The sequence below is a fragment of the Motacilla alba genome, chromosome 2 (genome assembly GCF_015832195.1).
Source record: "Motacilla alba alba isolate MOTALB_02 chromosome 2, Motacilla_alba_V1.0_pri, whole genome shotgun sequence".
Taxonomy (NCBI): Eukaryota; Metazoa; Chordata; class Aves; order Passeriformes; family Motacillidae; genus Motacilla; species Motacilla alba.
Window position 1 is genome coordinate 27,924,832 of NC_052017.1, and position 17,693 is coordinate 27,942,524.

Consider the following 17,693-nt stretch of genomic DNA (forward strand, 5'->3'; position numbering starts at 1 on the left):
ACTTAATTATGGGGGTCTGAGAAGGCAAGTATATTCCAAAAGACTGATAAAAGGTTTTGAAGGATATTAAGCATGTGGCTTTTACTGCTTATAGCAGAAGCAGCTACATGAGTTCATTCAACATTCAGAGCCATCAAGTCTCAGACTCCTGAAGCAGACAACATCTGCAGCATAAGCTATCCAACTCAGCCTAGAATATTACCAAAAGTTTTTTTTTTCCTTCTGACTATAGCTATAATGTCTCAAGAGGATTTGGAAAGCATGAAGAAATTTGAATGACGATCTTGAAGATGTTATCAGTTTAGGTTTTACAGTTTCACTACCTACTGAGATATGCAAACATTCACAGCACAAAAATACTCAATGCTTGTTTGTAGTTTTTAAAGCTTTAAACACTCTTTGAAAGGCTGAACTGACAGCTCATTTTGCAAAGGAAAAGCAATTTGGAGGGGAAAAAAAGTTTAGAACTCAGGCCTGTTAGCTTGCTTTCATTGCAAGTAAACAAAAAGTCCCCATTAACAAGCATCCAGGACAAAAGGAGTTAATATTTAATTAAAACCAGCTCTATCCACTGTAACAATGACCTGGAGCCAAACAAGGCAGAAGATGTATGAGTCATTCTTTCTGCCAGTGAATGAGACAGCTGATCTCCGAAGCAATTCCTCAAGACAAGCAGTCAGAACTGGAGTTCTGCCTCCATTCACAAAAACACAGTCCAGCATGAACCATGTGGCCCCAACCACAAGCTTTTCATGTCACACCCTTCCAGAAAGCTTCAGCAAAGTAAACTTGAACTTTAGGCATAAACACAGTGATTTCACTGCTTTGTCTCAAGATGCAGCACAGACCTGCTGAGGAACGTTATTTAATAAATGAAAAGTTAAGCAAACTATAAAGGGCTTAAACTTAACTCTTCCTTCTCCCACTCACAAACTGCTTCCAAAAGCTCAGCTGCACTCCAGAGAAAGGTGTTCCTGTTAAAAAAAAAACAAACTGGAAACTGTCCAGAGAAACAAGAAGCTGAAAATGCTTCACTTAAAACTTTATTTTGGGTAGCAGAACACTTCCTGCGGTACTGTGTGCTCTGACCTCATGCTTCACTTTTAGAGCTAAGAGCAATTAGTTTTAAAATATCCATCATTTATTCAAAGTGGCAAAAGAAATTGAAATTGACAGGAAATTCTATATGAGCAGTATTTTGGCCTCAGCTAAAATAAGACTTTGGGCCTCAACAGTAATGGATCTATTGAATTTTCTTTGATTCATTGTCAGTTCTGAATATCTGAAAGATTGGCTAAATTTTAAGTATTCCTGCAAGAGCTGGGGTGGGGGGTGGCTGTTGGTTGGTGGCTGTACTTTTTCCACAGGAACAACTGTTTCTAACAAAGAAGCACTGGGAAGGTAAAACAGTGATAAATTTCAAGATGGTAAAAAAAATTATTTCCCATAAGCACTGGATTTGCTGTCAAAACAACCCCAAACCCTTTTTACATAACCTGAGATGCTCTGACTAATAAACTTAAATGCACTTCAAAACTAGTTCCAGATCTCAAAATTCTTCCTTATGTGAATAATCCCTAGAAATATGAAGATGGGTTTGCAGAATCTGCTCTTCATTTGCTGCTATACTAAAAATGAGAAAAAAAGTTAGCTTTAAAAGGAGTACTCACATTTAGTATTTTGCTACATGCCTCATGGTTAGCAAACCCCTGTCCACTTTTGAAAATCACGATTTTGAGTAAAATTATTTACTTTACTAGCAAACAAGAAAAACATGAAAAAGTTTATTACTACACAGACTTTCAGACTTGTAGATTTTTGGTGGGTTTATTTCTTTTGGATTTTAATTTCAATAACATCCCCTTCCCTCCTTTTTGCCTAATCTAACTGCTAGGGTTTTTGTGCAGATATTTATGATCACGAGCTGTGAGTATTAGAAAATCAAATCAATCAAATCACTAGAGTCCACAAAAAAAAAAAAAAAAAAGGGGAATAAGATATTCTCTGTACTACAAACTGAAAGTGTTTTCACTTCTTTTAAGAGTGTTTGTTCCTGTCAGGCAGATTTCAGTCATAGAGGTACTAAATTACAAGTTCCTGACTCTTATTGCTCCTATAAAAATGTGGATAGTTCTTGAATGTGGTTACATACCGTCTGCCTTACACTGGCTAAATTTGACAACTTTTTGGCAGAAAAAAGCTGGTTAGCCCAATTAAACAAAGTCACTCTAACTAGACCAACATTTAAAGATCCAGTACTCTCTTTTATTAAAAGCAATCCTTCAAGACCTAGAAACTATTTCCTTTCACGCCTCCTCATTCAAGAAACAAACTACAAGTCAACACTTGCTTAGACATCACTGCAACACTGGTGGGACCTTCACATTAGGAGAACAGAGGGAAGAAACCTATTTCCTCAAGTCCATTCCAAAGTTGGCCAATAATTGTTTGAGAGAAATGACTTCTTTCAGATACTAAGAAGTGGCTTCCGAAAACCAGCAGCCTGAAGAAGCCATCCACTCAATTTAGCAGAGTTGTGGTAGAGGCACGAACCCGTTACCTGTAGCTGTTATTTCAAACCCTTTTCTGCTTACTTAATCTTTTTGTATGTTTTTTAAATCACACAAAGAATGTTATAGTTTTGTTTTCAGTATATTGCCATCTGAGAAGCTTGTTAACTATTGCTCCAAGAACCAGATCTAGTGCATAAATTTATTATTTGTCTTCGCTTGGGATGTCTTTTATGTATCTTAAACAATCTGTAGGAGAAATTAGTATCTAAATATTATTTTTTTTAAATCTGAGTATTTTGTTAACCTAGTATTCCCCAAAACCAAATGCTTTCACCATAGAAAGGAAACATTCACTCACTCACTAACAATTTGTTCTCTCTTCATTTTGTTCCACAACAAGTAGACAGAGCTACCATGACAAGATAACATTAGATTAATATTTTAACCACTTTTTTCAAGTCACTGAACAATAGCTACCTGACAGAACCAATCTGATTCCAAATACATGGACTCAATAAAACCATTTCATAGTATTACCTTGTTAAAATGTTGCCACTGAGTTATTTAAATATAAAATCCAAATAATATCTGTCTTGGTTAGCAATAGGCAACTTTAACTATTTCAAGGTTGAACATTGAAAAAAATTATTAAAGGCTTCCCATTTTCAATTTCCAGCATGAGAAAACTGTTATACTCTATCTTCTGTCTTGCATAACAATTGACACAGGGCAATCTTAGAGTTGTTCTACATCAAAATAGACTAAGTTTTACATCAAAATAATTTAGAGTCTTTCTTACATGTATAATACTACACAAAGTAAGAAGTAAAACTCATTTCCATAAAAATCTACTATGCAGCTAGTGGAATACATTTGTGAGCTCTCTGTAAGTAGTATTCAGCATGTTAATTATGTAGTAATAAAATATTAAACAGGTTACACAAATTGTTTACATTTGGATTAATTCTTTAATACAAGTGAACCTCCCACCATTTTCAAGAGGAAAAGAATACATTTCTTTTCTGTTTACTTGTTTACCACCAACTTGTCACAGGTGACACTAACTGTAAAAATCTTCAGGCTAAAATATGTGATGCAGTAAGGACAGCTTCAGGAAAAGTAAAACAAAGAAAAATCCACAAGCATTATTTTTGTGTGTCATAAAATGCAACTCACTTTCTTCTCCTAACTAATAAGTAGATTTTTGACCTGGTTACTCCCCAGTGGGGATCTCAACTTGTGGGAGAAACCTGGTCAGCTGCCACTGCTTTTCTTAAAAAAGGGTCAAGATGTTTTAAAATTTCATGGTCATTTCCCTGGCTCCAGAGCATTATGAAAAGAAATATGTAAACAGTACTGATGCTGCCAAATTGGCAGACTTCTAGCCTAGGAAGGTCCAGAAGAACATAAATGGACACATCTAGCAATGGGTAAACAAGTCTGATTTCAAAATCTGTTCCCTGGCTAAGCTCATCCATATAGACATTTGAGCAGAGCTACAATGTCCTCAAATACTAGCATATTATACAGACTAACAGAAGTTGCTAAGGGTGGGCTTTTGTTTTTTTTTCATAAAACATGGGGATCAAGATAATAGCTCAATATTTGATGTTGGCATCTTAACTTTTTATTTCAGCTTTAGTTTATGAAAAGCTGTGCAAAGTTTGTTTCATGAAACAGCTCAAACCACGGCATGGCTCGAAACAGAGATTTCTTAAAGTATTTCTAGAACATTGAAAAACCTGTAATACTTAGATGCAGCATAGTGTGGACAAATACTGTTATTCAGGTTTATTTCTTTCTGCTACATTAAAAAAAAAAGGAACTTTTTTCATTTGTAAATATTTCCCAGATTATTTTATCTGCCTTTATAAAGGTTATTCAACCTAGCTGACATGGGACTAGACACCTTCTCTCTCAAAACCTATTTAATTTTTTTTTTAGTGAAATACTCTCTGACAAAGAGGTTAAAAGGCTCTCAAACAAATGATTCTAGTCTAAAATAAGCAGTGCCTTCAGAAAAAAAATTGCCATTACATTAATTTATGTACCTATGGAAATGATAGAATTTCAGTTTTAAATTCTGCATTATTTTTCAAACTTCCATTATTATCTGCATATGCATTATGAATCTGCCTGTATTTTTTCTGACTTAAGATCAAAGAAATTTAACCATTTTTCAGAAACAAAACCACCTATGCCAGTGAAACAGTCAAACTCAAAGTTTAGCTCTAAATTAAAATGTAGTATCTTTTGAGTAGCATTTTAACATGTTTCTGATTGCTAACATGAATGAGATGATACAATGTAAAGAGCTCCTTAGGAAAATCACCACAGGGAGACAGCTACAGCTGACCATTACACTACAAAAATTATCTTAGTTCAGGACAGCCTGTTTTCAATTATTAGGGAAGAATTGTATTAGTTCATAAAAATATATTCTCTGTTCCATTAATTTCAGGAGGGGTTTTTGATTATACACAGAATAATCCCATACAAAAACTAATACCAGCAGAAAAAAAAAAACATCACCACAATAAACAATGCCTCACAACTTCCTAATAGGTAAAGAAACCACACAAAAAGCTGTTAAAACAGAATCAAAGCATAAACAAGTAGTCAGCAGTATTTCCCTTTCTATGAACACTAACAGCAAGCATTTCACCCCAACATCCCTCCTTTAAAACAAAACCAAAACAAAACAAACAAAAAAAAATCAAGACCAAAAAAAAATCCCAACAGCAACAACCAAAAAAAATAAAAAAAAACCCAAACACAGAACATCTCTTCTATAAACAGCTGTGCATAGTCCTGTACAGGAAAAAAACTTAAACATTTGTGAATACTCACATTCAATTAAATCAGGATGAATCTGGAGAGATTATTTTAACTTGCATCAAATTTATGTCTATTTCAGATGCAGAAGTTTACATAAAAAACTGACTAGAAATATTAAGAAGAGATAATGCACAAAAATCTTTATGCTTCAAATAAACAGTACTGCAAATATCAAAGAAAAAAATCAGAAAATGTTGCTGAAAACAAACAGACTTCAACAAGCAAAAAGGTACCTTGCAACTTGCTAAAGTTCTAATGCAGCAGCTCATTTTTGTTACTGTTAAATGAATATCTCAAGAACTACTCAAAATTCAGATTTGTACATTATTGTTCTCAAACCTTGTCTCTTCACTAGAATGTGCAAGATTATTTGAAATACTTAAAAGAGCATGCATGTGTAAAACAGACCGATGCTAGTTTTCTAATCACCCGGTACAGAATCTCACAACCACAAATACAAAGACAAAAATAACATGCAAAATATTTAAAGGTTTCTGAAAAAAAATTAAAAAAAAGAAAAGAAAGAAAAAGTACTGGTTAAGTATTTCATACACACCTAATGTTCTGTGTTGTGAACAAGGTGGAAAGAAGACACTTGCACTTAAATCTTGAAGCATCCCGTCCTGATGAACCCAGAGAAACTAATTTCTGCCATCAGAAAAGTACTCCACCAGAACACCAAATAATTATATGTGCTGCTGAAAAGGAAACAGCAAGCCCAGTTCTGGCTGTATGTAGTCTCTCGAGGTACAATAATATAAACCTGATCAATTGCAATTAAAATCTGAACAGAGGCTTAGAACTTGAAGTCTTGGTGCATTAGTTCTTGCCAAAAGCAGATGTGATTGTGAGCTGGAAGCAATTTCTCCTGGTAATTTGTGATGACACTGGGTAGAGCAGCCCCAGAGTCCCCAAAGACAAACTCATCAGAGGCTCTAATGTATGCATGACACATGAGGTGGCTCTTTTAGAGCTCAATTAATTGGGCTGAACATTAAGACAGCAAGTTCAGGACTTTTTTTTTCCCCTCCAGAGTTGTTTTTCCTCTTTTTACAAGCAGTTTTTTTTCCCTTACCTTCTGCAAGCCATGTCTCCTGTAATTGGCTCAGATCTTGAAAGAGTTCTGCAAAAAGATAAAGACATGGATAAAATTTAATCTCTTCAAAAGTTTAAAATAGGTTCAAAAAGATATTTTTCCTTAAGAGCAATATACATTAATTCTGGTTTAGCAGTCAAGTGTACAGAAAAAGCAGGCATTCTGAGGCATCAGTTACTGATTTTTCTACACCTATTAATAAAAACCCAAGCACTTACTGTATTTTCAGCTCTTGAAATAATAACCAGAATCTTAACGGAGCACTGTAGTATAAAAGGCTCATTCAGCAACACATAGAAAAGTGAAAAATCATAATATTTCTTACAGGTGAGCAATTTCTTCTTATACAATTCAGGCCTTCTCCTGTAATATCTGCCCCAGATAAAGCTTGCTTGGACTTCCACAGTTCTGCCTGAGCAACAACTGAGTATTTCTAATAGTAGGGTCATAACGATCATATAGAAATTCTGAAGCCATGACCTGAGATGCTGCAATAGCAAAGAGAAATGGGAAATCTTTTGTACTTCCCCTAATGTTTTACTTCATATGACATGAGAATCACCACTGTTTCCTCTATGCTGTACTCACTGAACTTCTTTAAAACGAAAATCACCTTCTTCATGGACTGAATTTTGCAGCAGCTTATCTTTTGCAATGCACTGAAATCAGTTACTTATAATGGGTATAAACCAGAGCAGCATCCAGCTTACTTGCAAGCCTCAGAAACTCAGCTACGAAAATTCTGTTTGCTAAGACTAAGTAGGATATTTGAACTAACAAATGGTTTATTTTCTATTTACTGTATTTTGAGAGAGACTTCCTCTTTTATGAATGCTGACAGATAACTATTTACATATACTTAAATGACAGAGGCTATTCATTTATCCTGTGGACTGATACCCCATATGCACATTGGGAAATGATTTGACTGAAAATCAGAAAGTTGCTTTTTTTTGAATCTACTTTTCCAGATAAGTATGGATTTTGAAAAGTGTGTCAGTGTGTTCTTACCCTGATAAGATTTACATAGGGGTAAGTTATAGGCCCCTACATATCTTCCTGTATGTCTCATGTACTTTCAGGGCTGTAGGCGTAGAATAATACAGACCTTGTAACCTAAAGAAGTGTTAATAGCTATTACCAGCCTGCAGTTCTCAAGCTACAGTCCTGAGTGGCTACTGATGGGACTAAGTTACAGACCTTTGGGCCTCCAAAACTTTCTTCACTCTAGGCTCCCTTAATCGAAATTCCCTGGATTTTTAACCCTGTTAGTGTTATACAACAAGAGAAACAGGCCAGTAGGCACTAGAACCCTGACTGTACAGTAAAGCTGGTGAAAATCAAATCTCCGCATCCACATTCTCTCAATCCTGCTACCACTAGTGAAGACATACCAGGGAAAAGGACATTAAAAGACGGGAGGGATGAAGAATGCCCTAAATATGAAGAGGCTTGATGGTGAAAACCCAGGTGCCATGACTTGTGTCAGATGCCGCAAAGGCTTGGCCTCAGTGCATGACATCCGTGTGCCACATGTGCACAAAATGCAACAGGGTAAGTCAAGGAAAGACTTTCAACTTTATAAATTTATTGCCTTTGCCAGTTTGTTTTGCATTAGTAAATGTAGTTTTCTTGTCTTGTTTATTCAGATTGATCTAGATATATTTATCTCCAAAATAAATAAATAAAGAGCTCTCAAAAAGCTTCTCTGCATTAGTAAGAAGGGGGGGGGGGGGGGGGGGGGGGAACGACAAGCCCTCACCTTCTGAATCATGAGCCAGGTCTCTGTTAATGAATTTTCTTTTCCTGACATTTGTCGGTCTCTCATTACAGTTTCTCCCACGCGGATTCTATAAACAGGAAAGATCAGTTACTTTAGAAATCTGAGATTTGGTTGGGTTTGTTTTAAGCTTTTTTTAATTAATCAGGAATATGCAAAGTTGGCATAAATTCTTTACATTTTCAAACAGGGACTTCTTGCCAGCCCTCAATTTCTAACAAAAGATATTGCTGAGCACCTAATATCCTGCCAAAGACTCCTATTACTAAATGCAACACATTTCTCTCTATCTATGTAGACATCTATTTGTACAATACATATATAATGTGCTCAAGCAGCAACACAATGCCAATCGTATTTTCAGCATCTAAAGTATACAAACCTACACAATAGCCCATAAATCCCCATAGCATAAGCTATGCAGGAGAACCCAGACATGAAATTATAATAGACTGCTTTGTTTCCCTGTGTTACTTATAAAATTGTTTGCAAAGTCTTGAAAGAAAAAAAAAAAATGGAGAGGGAAAAAAAAGGTTAATGTTTGCCTCAACTTCATTCTTGTGAACGTTGCAGGCAAACGCAGCCAGAAACTTTGAATGCAGCTGCTGCTGCTCTCGCCTCCCTCATCCGCTAATCATGTGCATGATTTTTTAATCATCCCAAAACTGTCTTTAAAAGAACACGATGCTTTATTGCAATAACTAAGATGATAGGCTCATCTTGCAAGCAAAGCTCCCAGATGAAGAGTTGCCCCTACAGCCGTAACAAAGCAGAGACTGTGTCTGTAAAACTCCCCCACTGAAATAAGTCGGAGTCAAGTTTATAAACACCAACTTTGAACTGATCACTCACATTGGTGACCATGTAAGGCACTTGCTGGTCATAAAATCCATCCATTCTGCAGCTCTTCCACGAGTCTTAGCTCAGTGTTTTTATTTACTGTGCATTTGATCGGGAGATTTCCTCGGGATCTGGACTCCAATCAGCCTAGAAGGGAATACAAGATGGCTTTTAGATTTAAAAAAAAAAAAAAAAAAAAAAAAAAAAAAAAAAAAAAAAAAAAAAAAAAAGGCAGCATGAATGAACTGCTTGCATTTGCATACCTAATTAACCTCAAAGAGTCCCATTCATAAAAACAACCCTCCCTTCTCTGCCTTCACCTGGGTTACACGCTCCTGCCAGCAAAACGCGGAGCAAAAGCACTCCGCGGCGGCGGCGGCAGCCGGCGGGGCGAGAGGCAGGGCTTTATTTACACTGCGCGCCGCACCCGCGGGCGATCCGCGCCGGCGGCAGCCCCGGCTCTCGCAAGCGTGTGCTCAACTCGTAATGGCGAACGCGGGGCTCGCCGCGCACCTCGCGGCGGCGGCGGCGCCCGGCGGCCACGCACTCACCGCCCTCACACACACACACACAGACAGACAGACACACACACACACAGACACGGCCCCCCCGCCCCGCGCACCAGCCACCTTCTCCCACAGGATCGCTCCCGCAGCCCCACCGCCGCCGCGCAATCCTGCGGGGCGGCGGGCAAAGTTGCGGGGCAAGACCCACCTGAAGGCCACGCGCGGCGATCGGCTGCAAAAAATTCCCTCCAAATTTAATAAAAACATTAATTATTCCCCGGCACTTCCCCCTTGGAAGCCGCGAGCGCCACTGACAGAGCTCAATCCCGTGGTTTTTCCTCTCCTCCTCCTCCAGGGGCCCCCGAGCCGCGCCGGCGGATCCCCGCCGCCCATTGGCTCCCCGCGCCCCCCGCCGGATCGCCGGATCGCCGCGCGCCCGCCCGCCCCGGCCCCGGCCCCGGCCCCGGCCCCGGCCCCGCCGCCCCGCCCGGCCCCGCGGGGGGCGACTCCCGCCGCTGCCCCGAGCCTCGCCGCCGGCGGGGGAGCGCGTCGGAAGTCGCGCTCGGGTGCCCGGCGGTATCCCGGGATCCTGCCGCGGGCACGCCGTGTCCCCTACGCCCCCGCCCCGGGTGGCAAGGCAACCCCTTCCATTCACACACACAAAAAAATATTTCAAGAAAAAGTTTCGCCCGCCTGACTCCGTAAAGCGAAACGCGCCCCCCGCGCACACGCGCGCCCTTTCTGGCGGCAGAGCTGCCCCGCAAAGCGCCGCGGGCGCCCGGAGGCGAGCGCGGCGAGAGACACTTCGTACCGTTTTGTCCGGAGCTGGTGGCATCCCAGGGCTCATGGTTGCTCTCGGTTTGGCTTTTTTGTTAGGCGTTTTTGGTTGGCGGGTTTGGGGCAGGTTTTTTTGGTTCTTTTCTTTTTTTTTTTTTTTTTTTTTCCACTGAATCATAGAAAGCAATTTTTATTTCTACTAGGATGACATAATTTCTAGGTTTTGTGGACAGAATTTGGCAGCACCCATACACCGGATCTAGGCGAATTTTTGGTGTAGTGGTGCCAGGACCTACCAAAGTCAGGACTTCTAAGGACTTGTCTAAGAAAGCAAGCTTTCTGTTCTTTGGACGGAGTGGCTGTTGGAAGGCTGTGTCCAAAAACTCTTGCCTTTCTGAACTGACAAGATGCACGAAAGCAGATTTGTGTGGTTTCGTAACAGTTATATTTGTCCTCTCTTTGAGCAGTAAATTCCAGGTATCACAGCAATCAGGTGGTAAATTTAGGTATTCATGACGCTGTCTTGCTGTGAGATACAAAGTTTCAGGTTTCTATGGTCTGATGTAGTTCAGCGTTTAACAAGTAAAGCCCCAAAGCCAGTAAGCCCAGCTTCTCACTCGGCTGTTTCTGAGGGCTCACTTTATAGCTGACAGTGTAAAGCCCACTAAAGAAACCTGCTTTTGCATAATTTCCCTCTGGTGGTTTTAACAACATTCAGGTCACTTCTTCTGTACTACTTTGTTTCGAAAACTATAATTGTTTCATTACACTCTATTCTGGAGCATTTTACTCTCTGCAACAACACTTTGACTGCCCTCCTTTCTGATCTCACTATCTATACTCACTTGTCCAGTCCAGCTGAGGAAAAGAGAAGCACCAAGTTTCCACCACTCCTGTCCTTCCCATATGGCCTTCCCTTTCCTCAGGGAAAACATTCACCACCAGCAGCTTGTTTTTTGTGTTCTTGCTCCTTCTGTTTTCACATACCCATCCCAGCATACCTGCAATTACAAGAGAGTAATGTTCTTCTAAATGTAAAAACCTATAAAATTTTATTCTATTCTTGACCAAGTCTCTCAGTTGCTGTTCCTGTAAGCCACTTTTGTGATAAAATAATTGGTAATTCTACCCCCTCCCCCCCCGCCACGAGCAGCTCTCACTACACCAGATTGCTCAAAGCCGCATCCAGCCCGGCCTTGAACACTGCCAGGGGTGGGACGTTCACAGCTTCTCTAATGAGACCATCATTTTCTTATTTATACCCATACTCAGACTGGAGCAGCTGCTGAGCTTATGGGAAGGTTGTGGCTACACATATGACCCTGGGAAGCAAGTAGCCAATTTAACCCCTGGACCAGAAGAGCCAATGAAGCTACTGTCTCCAGCTGACCACCTCACCCCACTGGATGGATATGCTGAGCCACTCATCAACCAGCTCCCAAAGCACTAGACTTTACCACACATTCTTCTAAAGCAAAATCAGTAATGAATTTTCTTGTCTTTAAACAGTGCACTAAAAATTGTTGGTGTGTCAGTCAGCCAAGGTAATTAAATCAACATCAAGTGAAGTTTCCAAAGTTACCTCAGAGCCACCACATACTAGGAATCACCCATGAAATTCACCAGGCTGGGTCCCACCTTGCACTTCCCTACATCACATCCTGCACCTTACAAAGTCTGGCACAGCACCGCGGCCACCTTCCAGTACATACCACCACCCCCCTCCATGTGCACAGGTTTGGCATCCTGCTTTACTGAGCTGTAGGAGGCTGACTCTCTGCAAACAGCCGAGCTCTCTGTGGTCCCGGCTGGGCTGTAGCTCCAAGAGAAGCTGTGCAATAAATGCATCCTGGCAGGAGAAGCACTGTATTGCTTGCTGTTCCTTCTCATGCCACACATCTCTCCCTTCCCTCCTCCCTCTCTGGCCCTGTTACTCATGCTAGAGAGGAAAGGAAAAGTAAAGCTGTTTTGAAGCCTTCTTTATTCTCATCTTCGTTCATCCACTGTGCTGAGTAGTACTCAGAAAAACTTCATTAACTGTTGAGAGGAGGATGCTGTAGATGTAGTTCTATGTGCTGAATTGCAATTTGTATCATCATCAGGCATAACTGTCTCGTATGTTAACTGGTGAAGGCATAGTAATTACTTTGTAATTTTACATGTTTGTTCAAAATTCTTGCAACTTTTGGGGTTTTTATAAAGTTTTTGTTGTAACTACTCTTTTTGGAAAGAGTAGTTAAAGCATAACTACTGTTAATAGTACTGTATTATTAAATATCTTTTATTTTTAAATGATCCTTTTAGAAACTGAAGAATTAACTTCAAAATCACTTCCATTTTTAGTTGAAAAGGTGAAACAGTTTTTTACCCAATTGAAAATATCCAAAAAGTGTGATGTGCTGAATTTATTTTGCTATAAGGAATAATTTTTAAATCAACTTTTCTAATAATACTGCTTTAGAAATAAGATACTAGCTGCCTTTTACAAACAGACATGTTCAAGTAATCTATAAAGCTTCACTATATATTGAAAATTATGTATTATTTCCATTTCTTGATGGCAATATATACTTCACACATTTATTTGAAAGTGGACAAGGAAATATATATTTTCTTTTCAATTTGACACACTGTGGAGTTACAAGTAATTACTGTAATGTAAAAAAATAAGAGTAAATCCAGACAGAGCAAAGAGAAGATTCAATAAATACCGGTTTCTTCTGGAAAATGTAGAAAGAGTTTAAGCACATTTTCAAATCAAGAAATAAATCATCATAATCTAATATGATAGAATCTAAGTTCAATAATATTTTTGTTCTTGTTTAAAAATTAAAGATCATGAATTTACTTGATAAGAAGACAGGGAAATACACTCAAAAATACTCTATGATGAAAAAATGAACCTTTTGGTCACCCTCATAAAATTATGCTTATACTGAAGAAAATCCTTCAGAAAAGGGATAGTGACAATTGGAGCATAATATGCAGGTACATTTCAAAGCTACATTTAAAAAACTTTACTAGGTTTTGGAAATTGTTTTGCTTTGTTCATTCCTTCCAGGCATTTCCCCAGTAAACTTTGATGTCACTGGTGGGCCTGACAGACAACAAAAGGGATGCCCTCCATCCAAACAACTGTTGAGCAGCAACTTTTAAAACATAGTCTATAGAAGACTCATTAAAATAGCAACTACGTGTGTGACTGACTACAGCAAATCCATGAAAACCTAATGAGATTTCTGTCTGGTAAATTAACCCTTGACCACATTTTAACCTCTTGACGCTGACTCTTTAAGAAGATTAACAGTGCTTATTTTATCATGATGTGTCACAGTGTCATATAACACAATAGTATATAACATCAAAATTAAAAAGAAAAACCAGAGAAATTAATAGGGCAGACACTTGCCCAATAATATGGCTTTCTGTAAAGCCTTTGTTTCAAATACAGCATCAACGACTAAACCTTAAAAGGAAAACCTCCTTCAGGAAAAAGGAATGTACTAGTAGGAAGAAAAAAAATTGTGATTATATTCATGTGTGAAAATATGAGATGTGGAATTAAAAGTACATGCAAACAAGTATCTTCAATGAAAAAAGGGAATAATACAACAGCATTTTTTGTGTTTGACTGTATGAATTAACAGCACATTGCATACATCATTGTCATTTAGACCTAGTATTACAAACCTAGAGGCCTCCATAACCAACTGAATTTTAATGTCTGTTTACCTGACAATGCAATACAGAGCAATTTTCAGAAAACATTTAGGTATAGAAAATTATGCTACACAGGAAAACAAAAATTAAAATCTTTCAAAATGAGTTCAGGAAATTAAAATTCCAGACAAATAATTTATTGCAATGTGTGCCAACCATACCCTGGGCTCCAGGAAGAAGTGTGACCAGGAGATCAAAGGAGATTCTTCCCCTCTACTCTTTTCTGGGCAGACTTCACCTGAAACACTGCGTCCAGCTCCAAGACCCCCAAAATAAAAAAGATGTAGACTTGTTGGAGAGGGCCACTAAATTGATCATAGGATTTGAGAACCTGTCACATGAAGAGAGACTTTGGGTTGTTCCCAAAGAAGAGAAGTTGTTCTGAAGAAGAGAAGGCTCCAGGGAGAGAGACCTTATAGCACCTTCCAGAACATAAAGAGGCCTACGAGAGAGATGGAGAGGGAGTTTTTACAAGGGCAACAGTGACAGCACAAGGTGGGAACAGTTTTAAACTGAAAGAGGGCTGCTTTAAATTAGATTTTAGGAAGAAATTGTTTACTATGAGGGTGACGAGGCACTAGAAGAAAATTTTGCTGAGAAGTGATGGTTATCCTGTCCCTGGAAGAGTCCAAGACCAGGCTGGATGGACCCCTGAGTAATCTGGTCTAGTGGAAGGCGTCCCTGTCTGTGGCAGGGGAGTTGGAACCAGATGACCTTTAAGGCCTGGTCCAAGCCAAAGAGTTCTATGATTCCCTGAAAGATTAAAAGTAAGTTAATTTTAAAAATATTTTCAGTCTTCATCATAACCAAGACTTCAAAGTGTAAAAGCTTTAGAAAGGAAAAGGCTTGGCAACTCTCTTAAGACCACTGGCCCGGTATTGTTCTGGATCTCCTAATGGTCTTCTGGGTAATTCCTACAAGGCACCCCCTGCCATCTCACTGGTGTTTTTGTGCCTATAAAGTGAGATCTGAGCATTGAGTTCTTGAGAAGTACTGTTGACACTGATAGTCTATTTCTATTGATTGTGGAGATATTGGCTGCATCTAGCTCCTTGGATTTTCCTAATCTAGTTCCTTCTGAACCTTTGAGGAGCAAAAATGCTACTCATATGTATTAATTTCAATGACAATTACTACACAACAGGAGTGAATCATCTAGAATTGTGAATCAATGATCAGGATGTATTCTCAGCTCTCTGTGCCAACACAACCGAAGCATCAGGCAGTCCTCAAGTGCAAAATGCTAGAGAAAACTCAAAAGACTTCTTGACTTAGTTGAATAAATCATCTTAATCCCATCACAACAATACTCATTTCATTACCAACTGAGAAAATCAAAGTAAAATAAAAATTATACTAGTCCAGGACCTAATATAGCAATGTATGAGTCACTGGAAGAACAAATCAAGTTAAAACATTAAATGTAAATTGCAGAAGGTTCTTGCAGGGTCAGTGGAGTTTCCAGGTTTCTCTCCTTGCAATTAAATTAATTAAATGGCCAGCCATGTAAAGTGATAACGAAGTAGCCTAGAAGTCAGTTGAACACCAGGCCAGTAAAAGAATTTGTGCATAATCTCACAGATGGCTTTAATTTGCATGTCCTCCTGTATGGGTACCAAGAGAGAATCATGCAAACACTTCAGAATCCTTCACATACTTTGTGAGATTTCTGCCCCACTGTAGTTCACAGAGTTTGTAGAAAACCTCAAATCTCTTGATGCAGTTATAGTCTAAGGCAAACATGAAGCAAGGAACAGGAAGAGAAATGCTTAAAGATTGTGTTTACTAAGTTTGCTGGAAAATCTCTCATTTAGAAGTTGTTCAATGCACATTAAATGGTTTTGGTCATCCTTTAAGCCCTCCTGAAACCCAGAAGACACAAAGATGACACAACGTGCCCTTTCAGAATTACAGACTCTCACTCAAGATCACTACTGGACATGCTCAGAGCTTGAGCACAGATATTAACATAGCAGCAAGGGGTCGGTAGGAAAAAGCAATGCCATTTATTAGATGACTGGCTATAATGACAAAAAACCAAACAAGCTTGTGGATTCAAAGAAGGTCCTTCAGCCTATTTCCTCTTTTTTAGCAACTGCATCAACTGGGTTAGTAAAAAAATATGACCTCTCTCTACAATTGTTCATCTATGAATTTTGATAGTTACAGCAATAACCAAAACTATTACTATTAGCAGGCAATGGCTATATTTATATTATATTGTATAAATAATTTGAAATACTAAACATGCATAACCATTAGGACTTAGCCATCCACTTCCACCTATGTACCATCCTTAAGCCCAGATGACTGCACACAACACCTGAATATTCCAAGACAAGCAACAGAAGAGTCAAAGAAAAGGGACAAAATCTAAACACAGCTCCATGCACATAAACTGACAAGATACTGAAAGCAGATGTTGATAATTAAGAGGGAAAAAATTAAAATACAGAGAATAGTATTTCTTAGGGTTTTTAAAGAAGCAGAGACTTAGTAAAATGATAAGAAGACCTAAATAAACCAAGACATTAGTTGAAAAGCACACTATAAAGGTTGTTTCAGGGGCAAACCCTGCCCTAGTCTCCAGTTAATTAGGAAGTGGCTTTGCTATTAAGAGGCTGAGGCATGCATATGTTGCCACTGGTGTTCAGGCGAAGAATTAATTTTTTTGTGCCCATTTGCAGTAGGGCATGTATTTCGTTAGAGAGTAGATAATGTAGGAGAACAGTCTATGCTAACTTCTGTGAATATAGTGAGATCATATGCATTATGTTCTCACTTTTGCCATATTTAATATGTTCTCTATTTTTAGTTGCTGAGAATGCCAACCTTTATAGCTGGTCTTTGTTGTTCCTGTGAAGGTGCTGAGCAAAGATGGCGGTCTCTGCCCCAGAGAGCAGAGGTGTTTGTTCATCAAAACAGAAATGAAAATGTGTTCTCCTTCACACCCAAACCCAGTATCCTTTAGAGGCAGAGGTAACAAAATAGACAGTAGCTATGTATCACTTCTATCTGTGACTAGCAGATGCATTTTAAATTAGAAGTTTTAAAGCAGCATTTGAAAGAACACAATATATGAGGTTCTTGATATTTTCCATGGGAACTTTTCCCATTCAAAGCAAAAAGTAAGAAGAAAATGTGGGTCAGTGGAAGCTGTCATTACTGCTTTTATGGCTGTTACAGCTATTAGAGAGCTACCTAGAACAACCAATCTCACACTCAGGATAAACTGTATTGCAAAGAGCCAAAGATGGGGTGCCATCCATGAAGAGTGGTTGAGGAGAGCATGGAAATCGGGAAAGGACAGCAATAAAGACAAGGAGCTAGTCCTTGGTAGCACTGCATGGCACATGCGGGCAGAGATGCCAAAGGAGAAAATGAAGTTCAGATAAACGAAAGCTGCAGGTAGACAGTGACTGGGAAAAGCCAATGTTTGCAAGGTTTAAACTGAGGACTAAACAGCTATGTTGAGTCATGTGGTAGGGAAATTCTTCCCTGGGAGGAAATATGAGTCAGGAAAAAAAATAAACAAAAAATGGAGACTAAAACTATATGTACAGCTGTAACAGGATATACAGGAACTATAGATCAGAATCCCACCAGACAAATTGTGCAAGTCT

At 39.0% G+C, this 17,693-nt stretch overlaps 1 protein-coding gene and 1 long non-coding RNA gene across 6 annotated transcripts in view; both read right to left on the reverse strand.

The window, feature by feature from the left end:
- ETV1 (ETS variant transcription factor 1) overlaps positions 1-10,490 on the reverse strand; it is a 71,170-nt gene extending 60,680 nt beyond the window's left edge. Inside the window, exons 1-4 of one of the 5 annotated variants that reach the window (XM_038127364.1) lie at positions 10,385-10,490; positions 9,080-9,214; positions 8,210-8,297; positions 6,427-6,474 (exon numbers count right to left, since the gene is read on the reverse strand). In XM_038127364.1, the coding sequence (XP_037983292.1) occupies positions 6,427-6,474; positions 8,210-8,297; positions 9,080-9,124 (181 nt within the window). In that variant the 5' untranslated portion in view covers positions 9,125-9,214; positions 10,385-10,490. Of the gene's footprint in view, positions 1-5,907; positions 6,050-6,426; positions 6,475-8,209; positions 8,298-9,079; positions 9,215-9,330; positions 9,682-9,781; positions 9,991-10,384 lie in introns of those variants that run through there. The other 4 variants (XM_038127362.1, XM_038127363.1, XM_038127365.1 and 1 more) reach the window with 4 other exon arrangements.
- Positions 10,491-11,227: 737 nt separating this feature from the next.
- LOC119697727 overlaps positions 11,228-17,693 on the reverse strand; it is a 49,488-nt gene continuing 43,022 nt past the window's right edge. Inside the window, exon 3 of the long non-coding RNA XR_005255916.1 lies at positions 11,228-11,351. This is a non-coding gene — a long non-coding RNA (uncharacterized LOC119697727). The remainder of the gene's footprint in view (positions 11,352-17,693) is intronic.